The sequence below is a fragment of the Gopherus flavomarginatus genome, chromosome 7 (genome assembly GCF_025201925.1).
Source record: "Gopherus flavomarginatus isolate rGopFla2 chromosome 7, rGopFla2.mat.asm, whole genome shotgun sequence".
NCBI lineage: Eukaryota > Metazoa > Chordata > Testudines > Testudinidae > Gopherus > Gopherus flavomarginatus.
The window spans coordinates 19,069,096-19,090,166 of NC_066623.1; the positions used below are offsets into that span (position 1 = coordinate 19,069,096).

The window sequence follows — 21,071 nt, forward strand, 5'->3', positions numbered from 1 at the left end:
ATTATAATTCCATTTATCTCAATAAAAGTCTTTAAGACTATATTTGCCTCAGTGTGAGTGTCCTGTCATACCCCCAAGGGTCCTTTGCATACTCTGTGTAGCCTGATTCTGGGACAGAAACCTTATTATCTTTTGATCAGAGCAATTGGTGAGTCTATAACCCCTACTATCCAAATTAATAATATTAACCTCCTAAATCAGGCAACACTGTAAACCATTCTGTATAGATCTGCTATGTATACTGTCCTCAACCTGGCTATTCTTATATGCCAAAAAATGTTGAAAAACAGTCAGTCTTTGATTTACAGTATACTGACCAGATGCTGCTGTTTGCTCAGGAGCCCCTGATATGAAAAGGTCAAGGCAGCGAATAAAGAAAGGCTCACCAATTTTGACTGTGATCTCATGTTGGTGTAACTCCATTGAAGTCAATGGTTAATTAGTGAGATCTGAATCACGGCCCTATGAGTCCAATTTATTTATTGTGACACAGTGTCCTTGCTGGAGTTCAGGGATTATGGGCTGTTCGTCTGTAGCAGAACTAGAAAAAACATGTCACCATGAAACAGGAAATCCATCTCAGATTGGCTGACAGGGTTACTGTGAAATTTCCTGGTAGGTTCCTCAAGAATCGTCTGATCTGTGGCAGATTAAGCTTAGACCCCTATGAACTGTGGATCTGAGCCGTAGACTGGCAGGAGACGTAGAGCCCAACAGAAATTCTAATGTAACCATCATCCACAGAGCCCTCTGAGGAGGCCCCTTGGCTGGGATGAGTGGGGCCAGGAGATGCAGGAGCTAGATTCATTTGGCAGCCCACGGTTGCCTCATGGGTTTAAATGTAATGAGCTACCATGTTGTGCTTTCTGAGGTGTTTTCTCGGGCATTCCATGATACACAGAATGGTAGCGTGTTAAATTGAAACACAAAAGACAGCAAATACCAGGAGGGCAGTGAATGTGGTGGACTAATGTCCGAGGGCTTCATCCCAAGCCACTTGCCATTGCCTTCAGTGGTCTTTGGCTTAGACCTTGAGGCAGCTGAGCCTACCTGAGTATCACAATGCCATTTCCAACCCCCTCATGCCCTTGGGCCCTAGAGGTAGTGGGTGGTCACAGCATGAACTTTCTCTGCCTCTAACACCCTTGGAGGCTCCTCTTCTTTCCTTTCCTTATAGCTCCTCGCATCCCTAATCTGACACAGACAATAGCACACACCAGTTCATTTCGTTCATCTACAAGCAGTGTGTTCCTGTCCTCCAACTTGCGGATAGTGGCATTCAGCTCTGCCATTCTCTTCTGATTTCTGCGTAAATCCTGTAAATTGAAAGAAAGAACGAACAATTAGTTTCTAGCTCCTCTGAAATTGTCCACTGGACAAGAAACAAATGGATTGGAATGTTCACAAAGAAGACTAACACACCATCATTTTCTAATTCAATGAAACCCATTTGTAAGGTTGACATCATTTACAATGTCTGTCACAAGTACTGAGATACTGGGCAAAAGTTAAAAAAGCATGGACCTCATTCTGTCCTATCCAATGCAGCTTGTGTGTCATTGACTCATGTGCAACATGGGTGCAAATGGCATGCCATTCTGTTGGCAACAGTTTACATTCAGTGTGCACTGGTGTAATAAGGTGCAAGATCAGGTCATTGGTTTGAACTCATTGGCTCAGGAAGCATTAACTACTCAAAGCAAAGGGAAACAAACATTTGCAAGGAAGAAACTTGGATAGGTCTAACACTGAGCCTTGAGGACAGCTTCCTTTGGACTTTGGCAGATATATCTGAGGAGGAAAATTCATAGAAGGGGTTACTAGACTGGAACAGAACTGGTCAAAAATTTTCCATTGGAACTTTTTTGATAGAAAATTAGATTGTTGATTTAAAATTTTCTCAGAAAGTGCCTGCTTTCCTTGAACATTTTTTCCATGGGAATATTTTTCAGTTTCTGACAATTTTCAGATGAAAATTTTCATTTTTCAGCTGTTGGAATAAAAATTCTGGTTTTGTTTTTGATTAAAAATTAAAAATTTCTGATGAAAATTTTGACAAAAACTAAAAATGTTTTATTTTTGTAGAAATTTTCCTCAGAAACACCCTCCTCCCCCTTATTTTCTGAACAACTCTACTTAGGAGGGTTATTTCAGAAAGAACCTCAGGTTGGAAAACAAGGAAAACACTGTTATTCTCAACTGCCTTTATCTTCTTAAATCTGCTTTGCACAAAAGTGTAAGTAAAGAAATAGGCCCTGAATAGTTTAGTCCACCAGACATTTCCTATGCCAAGAACTATTTCCTGTAATTAGAATTACCACTAGAAGACACTTCACAGGGTGAGGCTTAACTACTACAGCAACATGAAAATGATGCAGGAATTAGGCAAAATATTTTGCAACCCAAATAAAGCCCTTGTCTGTATTTTGGATTACATTTAAACCTGCTTACAGGACTGCTACAGTGCTCTGACCCGTCTCCTGCTCTTCCTGGGATCTCTCGTTTGGGACTGCTCATGTTACACTCCGCCTCTTTCACTAAGAAGAGCTGTTCATCCAGAGCCTCCTTCTGCAGCTGGAGCTTCTGAACATAGCCTGTCTGGGTCTCCAGTTCTTTCTCCAAGGAAAAGATAATTCTGTCTTTAGCCTTGATTTCATCCATCTGAATTAAGAAATAAAAGCAGTGTTACTGTACAAGCCTAACAGAATGTCAGCATTGCAGGAATAAGAAGAGATCACTTTACCGTTGTTGTTCACCTAGGGTGACCAGATGTCCCGATTTTATAGGGACAGTCCTGATTTTTGCATCTTTTTCTTATATAGGCTCCTATTACCTCCCACCCCCATCTCAATTTTTCACACTTGCTGTCTGGTCACCTTATGTTCACTGTTGTATTTGCTGTTAGATAGTTCACCAAACTCATGGATTACACACTTCCTCAACATCATAAAAAACAAATAGTTACCACATTGGATTAGTCAGTCTATGATGAGCAAAGGCCATACATTGAATGATATAGAAGTACATCTATGCACAAAATATAGACTGATTTTCAAAGGTGCGCAGGTCCTTCACCCCCTGCTGATGTACATGAGAGATGTGGGTGCTCACCTTCTCTGAAAATCAGACCAAGAGTTTAGTCTATCACCTTCATCATCATCTAACATGCACAGTCTCTGGAAGACCAAAGTTCCAGCTAGAGTGACCAGAGTTGATGGTGTTGCACCAGGACCAGTTCAAAGTAAGTGTAAAACAACCAAAATTAATATGATTAGGCTAGATCTCTAGCTATAGAGCTATATTGTTCACACCAGCTGAGGATATGGTCTGCAAACTCATTTTGCACAGATGTAACATCCTCAGCTGGTATAAATTGACACAGCTTCATTGATTTACATCAGCTGAGGATCTGTCCCCTCTATTAGTAGGCTTGCAGTCTAGGGGCCTCGTTCTCTGCTCCCTACTGGCAGTGTCATTCTAATGAACGGAGAATCAAGGTCCATAAATTTCATTAGCTGTGTCACTCCTGCCTAATGTTCCAGGCAGATCCGGCACATATTGAAGTGTCTCATCCCTTTCACTAGAATCTGGATGACTGTTGCTATCCAGGCAGCTACATTGGAAGACTAGAAAAGAAAGGGGTAACTAACGTTTAGAATAAGATCACTGCACATAAGCCCTGAAAACTTTAAAGATAGGTATGAGCCAGCTAAATGCCATTGAGCCTAAGGAAATTCAGTGACTCAGAATTTGTAAAACACTCAGGGGAAAAAAATGCATGTTAACCTGTGAAAGTTACACGAGTCATTTCCCAAAAACCAGAATGCTGACTGTGCTGAATTTTGCCCAGAGCCTCAAAGATATTTACCGATCCTGTCACCTTTCATGCATACTGAAATCCTCCCAAAAGTATATTTTCAAATTAATGGGCCAGATGGCACTCAGACACAGAAGCCAAAACCTGGACTGTCCAGGTAAAATCCAGACAGGTGGTAACCCTAGGCCAGATTCTACTCTCTGTTACACACATGTCAATCTGATGCAACCCCATTGATTCCGATGGAGTTACAGTGGATTTACACTGGCGTAAATGAGATCGAAGTCTGACCTAGTGCATGATACTTATACAAACAAAAGCTTTAAAAAGGGATTATTTTTCTGCTTAAAATACCAAATCACTCACAGAATATTCATCCAGGTCTGGGCTGAGTTGATCAGTGTCGCCAGCTCTCACAATTTTGTTGAGTCTCATGCTATTTACTGTTTATCTTAAAACCCACATCCTGGAGGCATGGCATTGTGTGAGAGTTTGAGCTTCCAGTTAAGAAAAAAAGGAAGATCTTAGTCCTCAGGATTAAGAGAAAAGCTTGAAAATATGACACAAGAGAACCATAAGGCTCAAAAAAGCAAAAGGCCAACCAGAAAGAACCCAACATTCATTATTTTGAAACTCTCATGATTACTAAACCAGTCTCCTGATTTCGGGGGTCTGATTTCTCATTTTTTCTGAACACTGGGTAATGGCAATATTGTGATCTACCCCAGATTAGGGTCTAGCCCACCAATTTAAAAATGAAAAAAGAATTAATTTGAATGTTCAAATCACTATTCCTTTGTGCTTACCTGCCAAATCGTGAATTCAACTTTCCAGACCAAATTTGTTGCTGTTGCAAGTGGGCATAACTCCTTTGAAGCCAATGGAGTTGTAGCCACTTGCCCCAGCACTGAATTTGACCTTCTGTGTTGTTTTTATAACTGTTGATGACACCATGAAGACTAAAGCAGAGAACATTGCTCCCCTCCACTGTTTAAAATCTTTCCATACTATCATTTGTATTAAAAAAGTTGGTAGGTAGCAACTGCAGACAGAGACATAACCACAACGTGCAGTAAGAAATCATGTAATATCTAATACAACTCTTCTCTTGACACTAATGGAGCAAACACATGTTTGGGGCATTGCAAGTATATTATTAGTTCAACTAGAATTCCAATTTCCTTTTAGATTAAATTTAATGTATAATAATAATAAGGGGTGTCAAGTGATTAAAATTAATTGTGATTAATCGCACAATTAAAAAATTAATCATGATTAATTATGCGATTAATCACAGTGGTAAACAATAATAGAATATCATTTACTTAAATATTTTTGAATGTTTTCTACATTTTCAAATATATTGATTTCAGTTATAAAAAGTGTACAGTGCTCACTTTATATTTATTTTTTATTACAAGTATTTGCACTGTAAAAAAACAAAAGAAATAATATTTTTTCAGTTCACCTAATACAAGTACTGTAGTGCAATCTCTTTACCACGAAAGTTGAACTTACAAATGTTGACTTATGTACAAAAAATACCTGCATTCAAAGATAAAACAATGTACAATTTTAGAGCCTGCAAGTCCACTCTGTCCCACTTCTTATTCAGCCAATCACTAAGACAAACAAATTTGTTTATATTTGCCGGAGATAATGCTGCCATCTTCTTGTTTACAACGTCACCTGAAAGTGAGAACAAGTGTTCGCATGGCACTGTTTAGCTGGCATCGAAAAATATTTATGTGCTAGATGCGTTAAAGATTCATATGTCCCTTCATGCTTCAACCACCATTCCAATGGACATGTATCCATGCTGATGATGGGTTCTGCTCAATAACAGTCCAAAGCAGTGCAGACCAATGCATGTTCATTTTCATCATCTGAGTCAGGTCCCACCATCAGAAGGTTGATTTTCTTTTTTGGTGGTTTGGGTTCTGTAGTTTCCACATTAGAGTGTTGCTCTTTTAAGACTTCTGAAAGCATGCTCCACACCTCGTCTCTCACAGATTTTGGAAGGCACTTCAGGTTCTTAAACCTTGGGTTGGTTAGAAATCTCACATTGGTACCTTCTTTGTGTTTTGTGAAATCTACAGTGAAAGTGTTCTTAAAATGAACATGTGCTGGGTCATTGTCTGAGACTCCTATAACATGAAATATATGGCAGAATGCATGTAAAACAGAGTAGGGGACATATAATTCTTCCCCAAGGAGTTCAGTCATTAATTTAAGTAATGCACTGTTTTTTTAATTAACATCATCTTGGAAGCATGTCCTCCGGAATGGTGGCTGAAGCATGAAGGGGCATACAAATGTTTAGCATATCTGGCACGTAAATACCTTGCAAAACTGGCTACAAAAAGGCCATGTGAATGCCTGTTCTCGCTTTCAGGTGACATTGTAAATAAGAAGCAGTCAGTAGTATTTCCTGTAAATGTAAACAAACTTCTTTGTCTTAGCGATTGACTGAACAAGAAGTAGGACTGAGTGGACTTGTAGGCTCTGAAGTTTTACACTGTTTTGAGTGCAGTTATGTAAAAAAAAAATCTATATTTGTAAGTTGCACTTTCACGACAAAGAGATTGCACTAGAGTACTTGTATGAAGTGAATAGGAAAACACTATTTCTTTTGTTTATCATTTTTACAGGTCAAATATTTGTAATAAAAAATAATGTACACTTTGATTTCAATTACAACACAGAATACAATGCATATGAAAATGTAGAAAAACATCCAAAATATTTAATAAATTTCAATTGGTATTCTATTGTTTAACAGTGCAATTAAAACGGCGATTAATCGCGATTAATTTTTTTGAGTTAATCGTGTGAGTTAACTGCAATTAATTGACTGCCCTAATTAATAATAATAATAATAATGATTAATAAATTAATTTTATGGCCAATAATAAAAATGGTAGAAATTGTACACAGCTAAGCTAAGGCTTTGGGATCTAAGCTCATCAGTACAGAGGTTAGGAGGAGTATCTATCTATCTATCTATCTAATCTGAAATAATGAAGTACCTAGCGCCAGCATATCTAAGTGCTGCTTAGTGTTGTGCATTTGACTGGGTGCATGGCTTTTTGTTCCCATCTTCTTCTGCAGCACAAGGTTTGGACACTGATAGAGGAAATTGATGGTCCAGTATTCTGAGCCAGCACGATAAATCCTCTGACTGTTGAAAATACAAACCTGAGATTTAGTAACATGTAGGAAACCTCTTGGAATATCTGGAGGAAACCGCAGTGTGGCAAAAACCAGTATTTCCTCTTTGCTGGAGACCTTCACATTGCATTCTGCTGGCTTCTGAAGATTAATTTGATTTTATGTTGCATATAATTAACAATTACGGATGGGCCTCAGCAGCCAAATCTGGATCTAGATTTCCACCCCCCCGGCCAAGTTCTGGGGTGTTTGGATCCAGTGGTTCTGTTCAGCCCACTCTTAGGTGCCAGACTGTGCCTGGCCTTAGCACTGGTGACTGGGACAATGCTGGTAGAAGAAGGAAAGCACATGAAGCCTTTTCGCTCTGTCAACACACTGGGCAAGAACCAGGAACAGTCAGTCACCGAACTCTGTGTAATGTGCCCAAAAGAGGCTGAGAGGTTTATAGAGGGGGGCAGGACCAGGAGCATGGAGAGGGATCCCAACACACTCCCTTTGCACTTCCTGGCACTCTTCTAGGAATTGTGCCTTCTGAGGCATCGTCTATCCCAGAGCTGTCCCTTGGGGCTGCACAGCTCCCTACACAGTTCAATGGCTCAATGGCACAAACTAGCCCGAAGGCAGGATCTTGATCATGTCTGCAAAGACAGAGTCTGATAGAGCTGGGTTTGGATTTCAGGGATGTACAGCTGAGGGCTTTTGTTCAGTCCCACTTCTAGCTAAAACACCCAGCACCTGCAGTGCAGATGGTTTAATTTTGTGTCAGATTGCTAGAAAGACAAAGTCACTGCAGAGAAAAACATCACTCCAGTCTTCTTTGTGATAGAGCTACTGCTGCTGCTCTGCAAGCTGGAAGGAGAACTCCACTTTCCCCTAAGCAGAATGTTTGAAAAAGACATACACATGGGCGAGCAGAGGGAGAACAGAAAGACTAATAGAAAGAGGTAAGCCAGGCAAAGCTGTTACATCTACTAGTCTGGTAAAGCTATAAATCTGCATGTTTTACGCCCTATACTGCACATTGAAATTCTCCTGTAACACAAGGGCTGGGGACTGGTGTTTTCAGGGAAGGAAGATCTGGGGCTTATTCCAGCTGGTGTGGTGAAGTTTTGAGTGGCCATGGGTAGCACAGAAGCAACTGATGTCTCCTGCTGTAGATGGCAGGTATAATATTTCTGCAGCGAGTCCAGTGAGAGCCTCCTACTTCTAAAGCACAGGCCCCTACCACTTGAGCTAAAAGAGAATTCCTGTTAGCAATATAGGGCCATAGCAGGGAGAAGCTCTGATTCCATCCAGAAAGGGCGGCAGTGGTGTGTGTGTGCGTGCATGTGTGTATATCTATTTATACACACACAAACTATCAATTTGTTACAGAATATACCATTAGCATATTTCCTCCTGGGTTCTAGTAGCCCCGTGAGTAGCTCACATCAGCAGCTCCCAGCAACTTCATCTCACCTAATTCCGAGAGAGATGTGGTAATTGGGAGTATTTTAATCTGTTTGCAAACTAATTTGCACTGCCCGGGTCTGCCTGAACGGGAAACCTATCAGCATTAGAGGCAAATCAACAAGGCTGTAAGGAGTCACCCCAGCTGTTTGGTGCATAGGGAGATTACTAACCAGTCTGCGAATATCCCTTTCACTCTCCCATTTGATCTTAGAGATGGTTTCCTGATGGGACTGATGCTCACTCCGAAGATCACCCGCCTTGATTTTATCGGCCTGGATCATGTTGGTAAGGGCCTCGTCCACCTGCTTTTTGGCAGATTTTAGTTCAGTAATTTCCTGCAAAAGTTTAAGGCGCTCGGAGTCAAACTGTTTCCTGGCCTCTTCACGAGCCTCAATAGTCAGCGCTGTCCTTACTTTGTCACTGCTCCCGTCCCGTAAAGCGTACAGTGCTGACTTGAGGCGCTGGATTTCACTGTCTCTGACTTTAACTGTCCGAGTAATTTCCTGCTCGTGCTGTTTGATTAGGTTCTCCCGCACTGCCTGCAGCTCTTTCATTTTCTCCTCATGGAGTTTGGCTTTAAGTTCAGTGATCTGCACAGTCTGCTTGCGTTGCTCCAATTCTCTGATCCGCTTAGTTTCTTGAATCTTTTCTCTTTCAAGTTTGCTGACCTACAGGTTGAGAAGAAAAGAAAATCAACTGCCAGAAACATGTTAGAAAACATGCCCATCTGAAGTACCTCTACACTCCTGCAACTTAGGGCAGGAAGCCACCTGAGATACTCATCGATTCCTGCAACACCCTCAGTATGACAAAATATGGGCCACATCCAAAAGGACTTACTCAACTTTATCCCGTTTTTACTCAGGCAAAAAGTCTCATTAACTTAATTAGGAGCTTTTCCTCAGTGAGGACTTCAGCATTTGTCCCTACATATTTTTTCTCAACACAAGTACTTCACTGCTGTTCATTAAAACAAATGACTGAAGCCTGTTGCCTGTGCAACGACCCACCCTGCAAGAATAGAGCAACCCAATAATCTTCATTAACCTTATCCAACAAACTTGTATGTGCATTTTAGAGCTTGTTAGCAACCCTACAAATCAAACTCATGTGAACATGCAATGAAGGAATGTAACTTGATGAAGAAAGAGATTTCAATAAGAATTGAAGAAGACAGGCTTACTATTTACCGTAAGAAGGGAAAGGAAGGATTTAAAAATGATAAAAACTCCCGTGGCAATTTCCTTTAAAAAATACCATAAAGAATCAGAGAGTGAGCAAACCTTTTAAAGTGAGAAAGACAAGGAAAGATAAAAAAATCAATAATAATAATGATAATTAATAAAATACTACCTCAGTTGAAAGCCCTCCAGGAGCCACGGTGGTGCCTGCTTACAGTCATAATTGATTTAAAGGATGGGATATGCTAAAGCTAGAGAATGCTGTATGCAATATACATTGAGGTGACATGTTTCTCTTCCATTCTGTCCCCAAGTGGTCTCAGATATATTCTCAACCAAAATATATCTCCAAGGGGGAAAAGAGTCCTAAAAGTCCAGTTTCACTTCAGTTTCAGGTCACCAAAGTTATCCTGACAAGTATTAGTCAGATCCTAAAACTGAGCAGTGTGTTTCTGAGGGCTTCTTCAAAAAAAATCCAGTGAACAACTTATAGAATCATAGAAGTGTAGGGCTGGAAGGGACCTTGAGGTGTCATCAAGTCCAGCCTCCTGCACTGGGGCAGGACCAACTAAACCTAGACCATCCCTGACAGGTGTCCAACTTGTTCTTTGAACTTCTTGTGATGGGGATTCCACAGCCTCCCTTAGATGCCTATTCTGGAGCTTCACTACCCTTAGAGTTAGAAAGTTTTTCCTAATAGCTAACCTAAATTTCCCTTGCTGCAGATTAAGTCCATTACTACTTGTCCTACTTTCAGTGGACGTAGAGAACAATTGATCATAGTCCTCTTTATAACCACCCTTAACATATCTGAAGACTGTTATCACGTCCCCCCATCAGTCTTCTTTTCTCAAGGCTCAACATGCCCAGGTTTTTTAACCTTTCCTCTTAGTCAGGTTTTCTAAACTTTCTATCATTTTTGTTGCTCTCCTCTGGAATCTCTCCAATTTGTCAACATCTTTCCTAAAGTGTGGTGCCCAGAACTGGACACAGTACTGCCACTGAGGCCTGATCAGTGCCAGGCAGAGTGGGACAGTTACCTCCCAACCCTTACATATGACCCTCCTGTTAATACACCCCAGAATGGTATTAGCCTTTGTGACAACTGCATCATGTTGTTGACTCATATTCAATTTCGTTCTTAGGGCACCAAGCTCTTCAACAGCCCAGGTCAAAGTTGTCAAACTTGGGTGTTTAAAATTAGGCACCAGGTTCTGTATTTAGGCACAAAATACGAGTGCTCTGATTTTCAAAGGGGCTGAGTGCTTACAGCCCTCCCTGACAGCTAACACCATACCATAGTGGAGCTACTGTACTATTAGCCTAGGGTTACAGTGGAAATAAAGACAGAGAGGGTCAGTGAGAAAATGAAGTGGAAAGCATGAGACAAACTCACTATGGCTTCAAGTTCCTGGCGGCCAGCCTATGGTTCCTAAGAAGAGAAGCTAATCCCTGCCTGTGTGCTAAGACATCAGTGCCAAGGCTTGAAAAACTATTGTGCCTTTCCAGGTTCTGAGATCAGCCTGCTGTAAAAGTCTGAGATGCAGGATGAATTCAAAAGAACGACTGTGTCAGTTTCCTTGCTGCTTGCAAATCCTGCCATGTTAAAATGGGTTGCAATTAATGGCTATAAATCTCACTGGAGGGTGAGGGGAGAAACACCCCTAGAGATTATCAGCACTTCAGATAACCCCAAACTGTCTATTAGTTCTTTCATCTTGTTTCTGCTACAACTAAAGAAACTGATTTCCACTCACCTGGCCGATGGGCCTCTGAGATTGCCATTAGCTTTGATATATGGATAAGAAAGTCTTTCACGATAAAAGACCCGATGGAAGATGGTTTTGTTCAGTTTTAGATGTTACAAGCAGCCCAGCCTAGGTTTGTTTGCCGAGGCCATGCTTATTTGTGAAGCAGTCAAAGAATTTCTGTCACAGGTTTCAATGACAATCAACAGGAAAAAAACCCCACATCACTAAGTGCTGCCCTTTGAAACTGCTGCTGTGGCTCAGTGGCAGATTCAGAGTGCTAGCATCTGGGCAGCATTGGCCATAAACTCAGTACTCGGGATAAGAAATCAACAACAACTATAACATGGGACTTCTGTTGTTTGCTGCTCATAAAGAACACCTTGTAAAACTAAAGAGGGCCACTATCTCACTAGCCTCCAAGGGACACTTAGCTCTCAATGTATAAGACTTTATAGGACAAAAGCAACACTCTGAGTTGCACCTGGCAATGCACTGGAGACTCCAGAGCACCCATGTATTGTCAGACCAGCAGCATGGTTGTGGCTAGCACAGGTCAGCTAACTCAGGCTTGTGGGGCTTGGGCTTCAGGGCTAAAAATTGCTTTGTAGATGTTCAGCTCAGGCTGGAGCCTGAACTGTGGGACCCTTCCCCTTGGGGACCTTCCCCCCCTAAAGGTAGGGTCTACATTGCACATTAAACTGAGGCTCTGACTCAGGTTTGAGCCCAAGCCGCCATTCTGTCCATATACAGATTAGTCTGACTTGGGTAAGCAAGCATTTAGGACTCGGGTCTGAGGACCCTGCTCGGGGATGGCTCAGAGGCAGAGTCCCACTGTGACTTGGGTTCAGTTGCTGACAGTTTGCAGTGTGCATGCAGCTCAAGCAGCAAACCAGAGTCAGAAGGTCTGACTCTGAAGTGCTGCATGGATGCGTTAGCATGATTATGAGACCTGGTTCTAGCAATTTTAATGCAGAGTGGAAGTTCAGGTGTGGACTAGGAAACACCTGTACCACAAGCCTGGGTGCCATAGACCTGGGTTTATAATGCAGTGCACATAGCCTTAGAGGCACAGCACAGAATCACACATTATATATTTATGGAGCACTTCACTCACTAGTGAAATGCAGCCCTCTTTGAAGTGGCCAAAATAAGTCCTTCGAGAATGCACAGCAACACTACACAGTAGGCAGAGATAACAAATGAAAAACATAGCAGTCACAGGACTAACACCAAATTTAAGAGTGGCAGGATAAATCTCACTACTTGGAATGCAGCCAGGATCTTGAGGTCAACAAACTTCTTCATAGGCCTGAGCCTCCTTTAACTTACCCCCTTGTAAATAGAGCGTAATTCCATTGAAGTCAGGATAAAAATGGTGTAAGTACAGAAGAATCAGGCTCTGTCTTCTGGTTAAAAAAATATGTGCCTGCCTTGATTTTCTGTTATATAGCTTTTCCAGATCTTTTTCTCCTTTGCACATACTGTCATTTAATACTGACTCTTCACTCACCTTCGATTTCTCCTGATGCAGCTCAATTTGAATGTCTGTTAGCTTGGTCCTGAGCTCTTCATTAGCAGCCTGCAGGGCAACAATCAGTGCCTCAGGCTTCTCGCCCTTGCTACGTCCTTTTTTTGACATTGTTTCTTCCTAATGAGAGTATACGCCTTTAATTCCTTTCAAATAGGGACTGCCATCTTTGTTTGTTCTGTTCAGTGCAAGTTGTCTCAGCACCTACTGTGTGACATTCCTTAAGGTCCTGTCCTCAGCCGCTTTGGAAGCCCTGCGAGAAATAAGACACACTGTTATTTGTAAGTGGGTCAGTGGCATCACAAGGGTTCATGTGGCTACAAAACATTAAGACAATAGTTCTTTTTTCCAAACACTATGACCTCTGTCCAGAGACTTGCAAGGGGGATTTTAGCACAATCAAATTGCTATGTGTGAGCTTGGCATGCCTAATGGCTTGCAAAGCTGTGTTCTCCCTCTCGTTTTCTCCAGGGGGCATTCCGCAAAGAAGTAGGAGCCAGTTTGTTTCATAAGGATTTTTGTAGCTGAGCAAAGAGAGAGATTTTTAAAAATAATTTTAGTTCTGGTAGTTGCCACTGATTCAAAGCCTTGGATAAAGAGGTGTGTGCAGAATAAGCACAGCATTGGCAGCAGCAGAACAAGCATCCTCCACATTGCCTCATCAATCAGTGTCTCTATCCTGACCTGGGATGGCTACCTTCATAGGCATGCTGGCAGTGCCAGCTCCACGGCCATTAAGTCCCTAGCATCTCCAAGTCCTACACGACAATTGTTCACAGCACAAAACCAACATACACATTAACATGGTTGGTGATCTGGAGAAGTCCAGGACTAGCATAGCAGAATGTGTACTGGCTGTGTTTCTCATCCTCCCCTGTGTATCCTTTCTCCTGGTCACCTGTTCAAGGACCAGGGTTAACTTTCCCCATAGGTACTGGAGAACAGGTAGTCCCACTGCCACTTCTCTAGATGAATCAGAGACAAAGACTACGATTCCAAAGGGTGATTGACACCTTTTGGGGGAAATAACCCAATAAGCATTAGTAATTTTGTCATGCAGTCAAAAAACTAGCATTCTTTCTTGTTACCTTGAGTTAATTTTTATTTCCACTTGTATATTATGAAATGTACCCTGAAAATGTCATCCTCTAATTCCATTTTAACTGAGCTTCCATATACCGCTCCCAGTTATGCTGTTGTAACTCCTTTGAAATCAATAGAGTTGCTCTAGACTTACATTATTGTAACCAAGGTCAGAATCCAGCCGGTATTTCCTGCACAATGCCTATGCAAAACAGAAGACAGAAGGTCTAATTTTGCTCTCAGTTACACCAATGCATTGTTTCCAGTGGAGTTGCAATGGTGTGACTGAGATCAGAGTGGAGCCCAAAGATTACAGTAAATTGAGACTCATGCTTGTTATAGGAGTGGGTGGATATTATGAAAGAAAATCTACTCTGGAAGCGGCATAGTATAACTGGCCCATTCTTATCATCTGTGTTGTAATGCAGCACAGCAGGGATGACATTATAATGTCCAGCTCAAGCTCAGAAAATGAGGCTAAGGAGACGGGAATGGTTAAGAATGTGAAAATCTTGACTGCCGATGACACATGAATGCTAATACCTTGAGACATGCTTGGGCTTAAACAAAGGCTGAACTTTCTCAAGATTAACCATGCAAGCGATTGAGCTGGAGAAATAAAACAGTCTACGAGCTAAGCAGGAAAGAAAATAGATTAAAAATTCACAGGTGACGCTTCCCTACAGGGAAGTGATTGTTTTAAAGACCTGAACTGCAGTTACAGTAGGAAGTACTTTCACTGGCTGTACTACTACAGAACCCTAATCAGCGGAGGGTAGGAGAGGCTCTGAGCCCACCTCAGTTCTGATTGGCTGAAAGTGATCTCATGACTCAAACACAAATAATACTGCAGCTGGCATGCATCACTGAGTACAGTCCTGCAGGAGTAGCCCTGTGGTGTGCTGAGGTACTTTAAGGTCAGCCTCCCATAGAAAGGCAGCAGTCTGTAAAAGATGGATGCTTTTAGTTGAGGAATGAGATACTTTGGATACTTAAGCTTGAAAGCATAAAGCATGATGATTAAACATATCATTGCTACACAGATGGAATGTCTCAGTGCTACCCTGCTAGCTGTTGTGTATGAAGATAGAGCAGGCTGGAATCACAGCAAGGAAAATCATGTTAAACTGCAACAGGAGCACCACTTGAGGTTAGAAATGTGAAAGTAAAGAGAGGATCTAAAATGAGGCATGACAAAATAAATTCCTAGTCTCCTCCAAAGGGCTAATTTCCTCCCTATTGGTTTATCAAATATTCATTATATCTTTTTTATGCAGATAAAAACATGGGTTGAGCATTTGGTTAGCAAGCAATTTACAGAGACTGCTATGACACACTGAACTGCTGAGATAACAGAAGCTTTAGCTAATGCACTGGGCTTGGCCACTTACTTTGCTTACAAATCTTAAAATGCTGCTAAGCATTATTACCAGCCACAGGGCTGAGTTTACTTGAAAGTATGGGTCTATAAGATTGTTTCATAATGGATTAGGAACTGGATATACAAGACCCAAGCAATGACAGTGAATATAAATCCAGTATAGCAGTAATACAATACACTCATATAATCAGTATTAATACAAAAATTACAAGCACGTTAACTAATTGCAATTCCTATGGCCAAATTCTGCTAAGGGTTACTTCATGGAGTAACTTTGAATTTGTATTTTGGGGCCGAATCCTTCCGAAACTGACTATTGTGTGTAGTGCTTACTGTGGGAAATTCCAACTGAAGTCAATGGATCTCAGTAAGCACTGAGTCTTGAAGTAAGTGTGTAGAGTATTGTGTCCCAAGACTGTAATCACTAGTAAGATCAGTAGCATGTTATGGATTCTTAACAATTGATAGACTTAATGGGCATTACGCTAGCTGGTTTAGTAACATCCTTACTAGATTCAGTAAACTTAGTAAATAATGACCAGATGGCAAAGTACTGCTTATTTTTGACATCTTTCACACTAATAACTTTCTCTCTGGAATGGGAAAATATGGATCTTCAGAGATTGAAAGGTACACGACTATCAAAAGGAAGGTCATAAAAAGGATATGTCATTTCATCTTGGGATTCAGTGTTAACTCTTAGCAGCACAATGGACATATTCAATGAAGTATTACAGTGCTGAGGTATTTTGCATGTGCTGTTTTATCATCTCTCCAAAGACTGTTATCCTGGGATGGACGGATGTTATATCTTTAAAAAAATCAAGATGAGCATATAATTCAAAACAATGTGTTGGATGGGTTTAGCCTATCAGTGTGGGCACACCATACTCATTAGCTGATCACAATTTCTTCAACTGTATTCAGAATTTGATAACTTTTTATTTTAACTCTATTACTGTCATAAAAAGTGCTCTGGGATTGTTTTTCTGCTCCCACAAATCAGGTGAAGTATCTACAACAAACTGGTGCAATTGTAAGCACAGGTTAAGAGTGCCTGCAGTTTTACATCTCCGTGGAGACCTAGCTCTAAAGATCTATCTCTCTTCCCTCAGGTGTCCAGCTCCATTATACTCCCATGATCTTCCCTCAACATGTAACAGGCCCCGGACCCTTCCAACATGCTGCGAGCAACTTCCAGACCTCCTGCAGAGAATCCCATTGTGTTGCTGGCCTCTCCAAGATCTTTCATCTGAGGCTATGTCTACACTACCCCTTATGTTGGTATAACTTACATCTTTCAGGAGTGTGAGTGAGGCGCCTACTTGAGTGACATAAGTTACACCAACCTAAGCACTGGTGTGGACAGAGCTTCTCCCGCCGACATAGCTACTGCCGCTCGTTGGAGGTGGATAATTACATCAATGGGAGAGCTCTTTCCTGTTGGCTTAGAGTGGCTACATTAGACAGCTTACAACAGTGCAGCTTCATTGGTACAGCTGCGCCGCTGTAAGCTCTCCAGTGTAGCCAGAGCCTTACACTCCAACATGCTTCTGCTTATCTCCATCTTTTAAAATCTGTTGTGGCCTCCAGCTGCCTCTCTGCTGAGCCAGTGGTCTGTGGGCATTCACAGAGAGGAGTCTTTTACTTTACAATAGGAAAACACAAAGAAAGAATGACTATAATTGTCTCCGGCTCAGAAAAATCATTTTAAATCCTCTCGCAGCCCTGATCTATTACAAATGGAATTTTAAATGTGCAATACCCGTAAAACCAAAACATACTTAAAAACACTCCTTTCCCTGCAAACAGATCATTATAATAAGTGGTAACTGGGATTTCAAACTCCAGAAGTACTGCAGTAGAATAACATTCAGAAACTACCTTACCTGCAATAAAATAGTATTTATTTTATTAGCAAAGGTAACAACGCACTGGGAAGCAAGCAGCCACATTCTGTCCACTTTACAGCCTTTCTCTGAATTTGATTTAGCTGGCATGCCTACTGGTGGTGGAAACAGTTTGGTTGATAATGATATTGGTTGATATTCACTTTGAAGAATAACTGAAATATCCCTGGCTACATGGATATTTGGGGCATGCAGACACACAGTTTAGCACTTGAACTGCACAAAATTCTTAGCGTTCAATGGTGACTTGTTGCCTTTTCTTGTCTTAATCACCCTAGGGACAATTTTCAGAGACCTTGGATACATAATCTGTGATAGTCACATGCTCTGCTAGAAGTCCAGAATAAACTACCAGTGCCTGTAAAAGAGAAGTAGCAGCATTTCTGATACAAACATTCTGATACCCTGGTGAATTTCACTTTCACTGTTTTATTAATGCAGAGACAGATTTAGGGTGTTGAGTTGTGCTATAGTCTAATCCACAAAAGTAGTTAAGAATATCTATTGAATACATAGTGCAGATAACCTTGTGGCTAGACTGTCTGTCTGCAGTAGCACTTAAGAAAATTTACAGTAACATGAGCCAGGTTAATACTGACCTCTCCAGATCAAAGGCAGTTCTGAAGAGAGGCAATGTGGTCTTGTGGTTAGATCAGGGATTTTGATAAAGACTCCTGTGTTCTTTTCCCATCCCTTCAACTGAGTGCTTTACTGTATGATCTTGGAAAGTTCACTTAATTCTATGCCTTGCTTTTCCTATCAATAGAAGGGGTATAATAATAATAATAATAATAACCTGTCTCACAAAGGCATTGTGAATAGAGCTGGTTGGGAATTTTTCAACAAGTAATTTTTTCATCAAAAATGCTAATTCATCAAAACTGAAGCTATTTGCAAATCTGAGGTGGGTTCGATGAATTTCCCAACTCGAAAAAATTTCAGAATGGTCAAAAATGTTTCATTTTGACATTTTCTAAGTGAAAAATTCAGGTTTTCCAGGTCAGAATAACTTTTCATTTCAAAATTTAAGCTAATTAGACTGGGCAAAAAGGTTAAAAAAGAATAAAGGTTAAAATCAAAATGAAACATTCTGAAATTATTGAAATGAAATGTTTTGACTGACCTGAAATGGAAAAAAAATTGATTTGTGAATATTTTTGAGATTTTGCCTTTCCATCCCTATTCAAGATCGGAAAAAGCTTCAAACTCTTGAAAACATCCACAGGGCAAGAAAACTATTTCCTGCCCAGGTCTAGTTGTGAGGCTTAAATAATTAACATAACAAAGTACTTTGAGATTCTTTGACATTAAGCTTTTATGTTCCCGATAAAGGTCTGGTGTTTTGGACCCACTGCCTTTGAATGGTCTCATTGAATTAGGTGTACAGTATTATGAGTGAGACAAATCCTAGGTCTTCGCTCAATTTTTACTCAGGTAAAACTGTCAATGAAATCAATGAGTGCAAATTCAGAACTCAGTTTAGAGAAATGTGCATCCTGTTGTCCCAAAGAATGAGAGTGCATGTGTGATAATGTAATGCTAGGTAGAGGATGCTGTGTGATGGTGTTCACCTTTCAATCTCTGCCAATGAGATTAAGAATAAGTAAGAGTCAAGCTTTGTCCAAACCCAATTACAAGAAAATGTGATAGGACAGGTCTTAATCACAGGCCAGTCCAATGCTTCCTTTGTCAAAAATCTTGAGTCATTTGTCTCTCAGTTGCTCACTAGCTGGACTTTGACAAAATTGTAGGTAACTTCTAGTCAGGCATCAATTCATCCCATGCAGGGATGGAGACTGAAATGAAGAGTTAAAGCACTTGATAAATCCCATTAGCTCATAACTCCTGACTGACCCTGTCTGTGCTGCTCTTTTCATTGATCTCATTCATGTTTTCAGTAAGGTCACCACTTTGTATTAACCAGCTCAGACATCATCTTGATTACCTGTTCAGCCGAATTCAATGTATAGCCACAGATGAGCCTATCATACAGTGCTTTAATTTACCCCAAAGTGTACCACATGGTTTAATCCAAGGCCCTCTGTTAGCACCTTTTCTTGTAGTGGAGCCCTAAATCCCTCTACAGTTCGTCTGTCAGCATTTCCATTCTAAGATCTATGTTTCAGGGGTTTACAGCTGAAATGCTAACATCGATAACAGGATGAAACATTGCATGTAAAGTCTGAGCTACAGGGTAAAGCATTTTAATATAAATAATGCACACAAAGGGTCCCATTTGCAACACAACTCCTTAAATGTGCCTCACGTGGAAGCCATCAGGCCTTCTGATCATTTTTAATTCTTGAATTACTGTATTGATCACCAGTAAAACATACCTGACAAGCTTACAAGCAACACTTTATATTTCCACAGCACATTTCATCAGGGAATCTCGGCGTCCTTTGCAGACATTAATTAACAAAGCTTCACAACAGCCGTGTGAGATCGGCAAGAATTAGTATTCACATTTTGGGGCAAAGATGGGGAAATAAGTGATTGCAGAGGTGCTGAGCTTCCATAACTCCTGTAGAAGTCAATAGTAGCTGCAGGTGCTCAGCACCTCTGGAAATCAGGCCACGTAAATAGGTGCCTGAATATGGATTGAGGTGCCTAACTTTAGGAAACTAAGTTTAAAAAAATTGTCCTGTGTGGGTCCAAGATTATATAGGAGTCAGTGACAGAGATGAGACTAGAACCTGAATCCTGACTCGCATTTCACTGCCCTATAACATACCACTGATTCATAGGTTTTTAAGACCAGAAGGGATCATTAGATCATCTAGTCTGATGTCCTGCACAATACAGGTCATAGACTTTCATCCCATTACTCCTGTATGGAGCCCAATAACTTGTATGTGACTAAAGCAAGTCTTCCAGAAAGGCAATGCATCATGGTACTCCGAATCAAAGCCCTGGGACAGAAATTCCATTTTTCAAACAGCTCCAACGGTGAGTAATGGGACTAATCACAATGTGTAAAGTTAAACATGCACAGAAATCTTTGCAGGATTGGGGCCTAAATTAGCATGGTCAAAGTGCTTCTCTCAGAACATCTTGGGCTTGCCCGTGATATTATGCTCACCCTACAAGCTTAGCTGTCCTATTGATATCCATAGGAGTGCTGCACACATCCGGAAGGCTAAGCCCCACCATATGAATCTGAGAGTGAAATACTCTCCTGTATTTGCAGCATATAAAATTCCCTTCTTAAAATAATATTTCAAGGTCCCGTTTCTTCAGAGATGCTGAGTCAAAATTAACATTGTTAATTGGGCCACTGAAATAACCTGGTTACCTGCAGCTCAGCTGTTTCCCCAGTCTCAGAAACCCCTTTTGCTTTACACAAACAAAGTAACAGCGTATGGCCTTGCACTAATCATCACTAACCAAAGAAATCTGATTCATTCTATTCCCCACCAAGTAGTCTCCATAAAGTAGTCTGGATGGTGGGGCAGGAATAATTCGGGGCGTGAAATAGCAGCCTGCCAAGCTGCCTTTGTGGCAGCCTTTTTTCCTCGTCCGACAGGCCAGAATGGCAATTAGCCTGTCATCATGAGCAGTTTGCAATCAAAACGAAGCTGCAATCAACCAATAACAAGAAAATGATCTCTCTCACGGGCCAGCTTTGAACATGTCAGATGTGCCTAAAAAAAGGAAATTATTGCTAAATGAGCAGCAACTGGCAAAATTCTCAGAGGTGCACGACATGGCTACAGTACAATGGAAAGGGTGGTTCCTTTCCATCTAAAAAAATAATCCTTATTTCCTTACTGCTGTTCATAACCATCCTGTAGAGG

At 41.0% G+C, this 21,071-nt stretch overlaps 2 protein-coding genes across 2 annotated transcripts in view; both read right to left on the bottom strand.

Annotated features, from left to right (window-relative positions):
• DPYSL3 (dihydropyrimidinase like 3) overlaps positions 1-16,152 on the bottom strand; it is a 196,319-nt gene extending 180,167 nt beyond the window's left edge. The window contains exon 1 of the mRNA XM_050962665.1: positions 16,147-16,152. The gene's annotated coding sequence lies outside the window, so the exon portion shown is untranslated. The remainder of the gene's footprint in view (positions 1-16,146) is intronic.
• Positions 1-21,071, bottom strand: part of JAKMIP2 (janus kinase and microtubule interacting protein 2) — a 107,222-nt gene that overhangs the window by 32,572 nt on the left and 53,579 nt on the right. The window contains exons 2-5 of the mRNA XM_050962612.1: positions 12,883-13,153; positions 8,611-9,108; positions 2,452-2,661; positions 1,218-1,316 (exon numbers count right to left, since the gene is read on the bottom strand). Coding sequence (XP_050818569.1) covers positions 1,218-1,316; positions 2,452-2,661; positions 8,611-9,108; positions 12,883-13,011 — 936 coding nt within the window. The 5' untranslated portion in view covers positions 13,012-13,153. The remainder of the gene's footprint in view (positions 1-1,217; positions 1,317-2,451; positions 2,662-8,610; positions 9,109-12,882; positions 13,154-21,071) is intronic.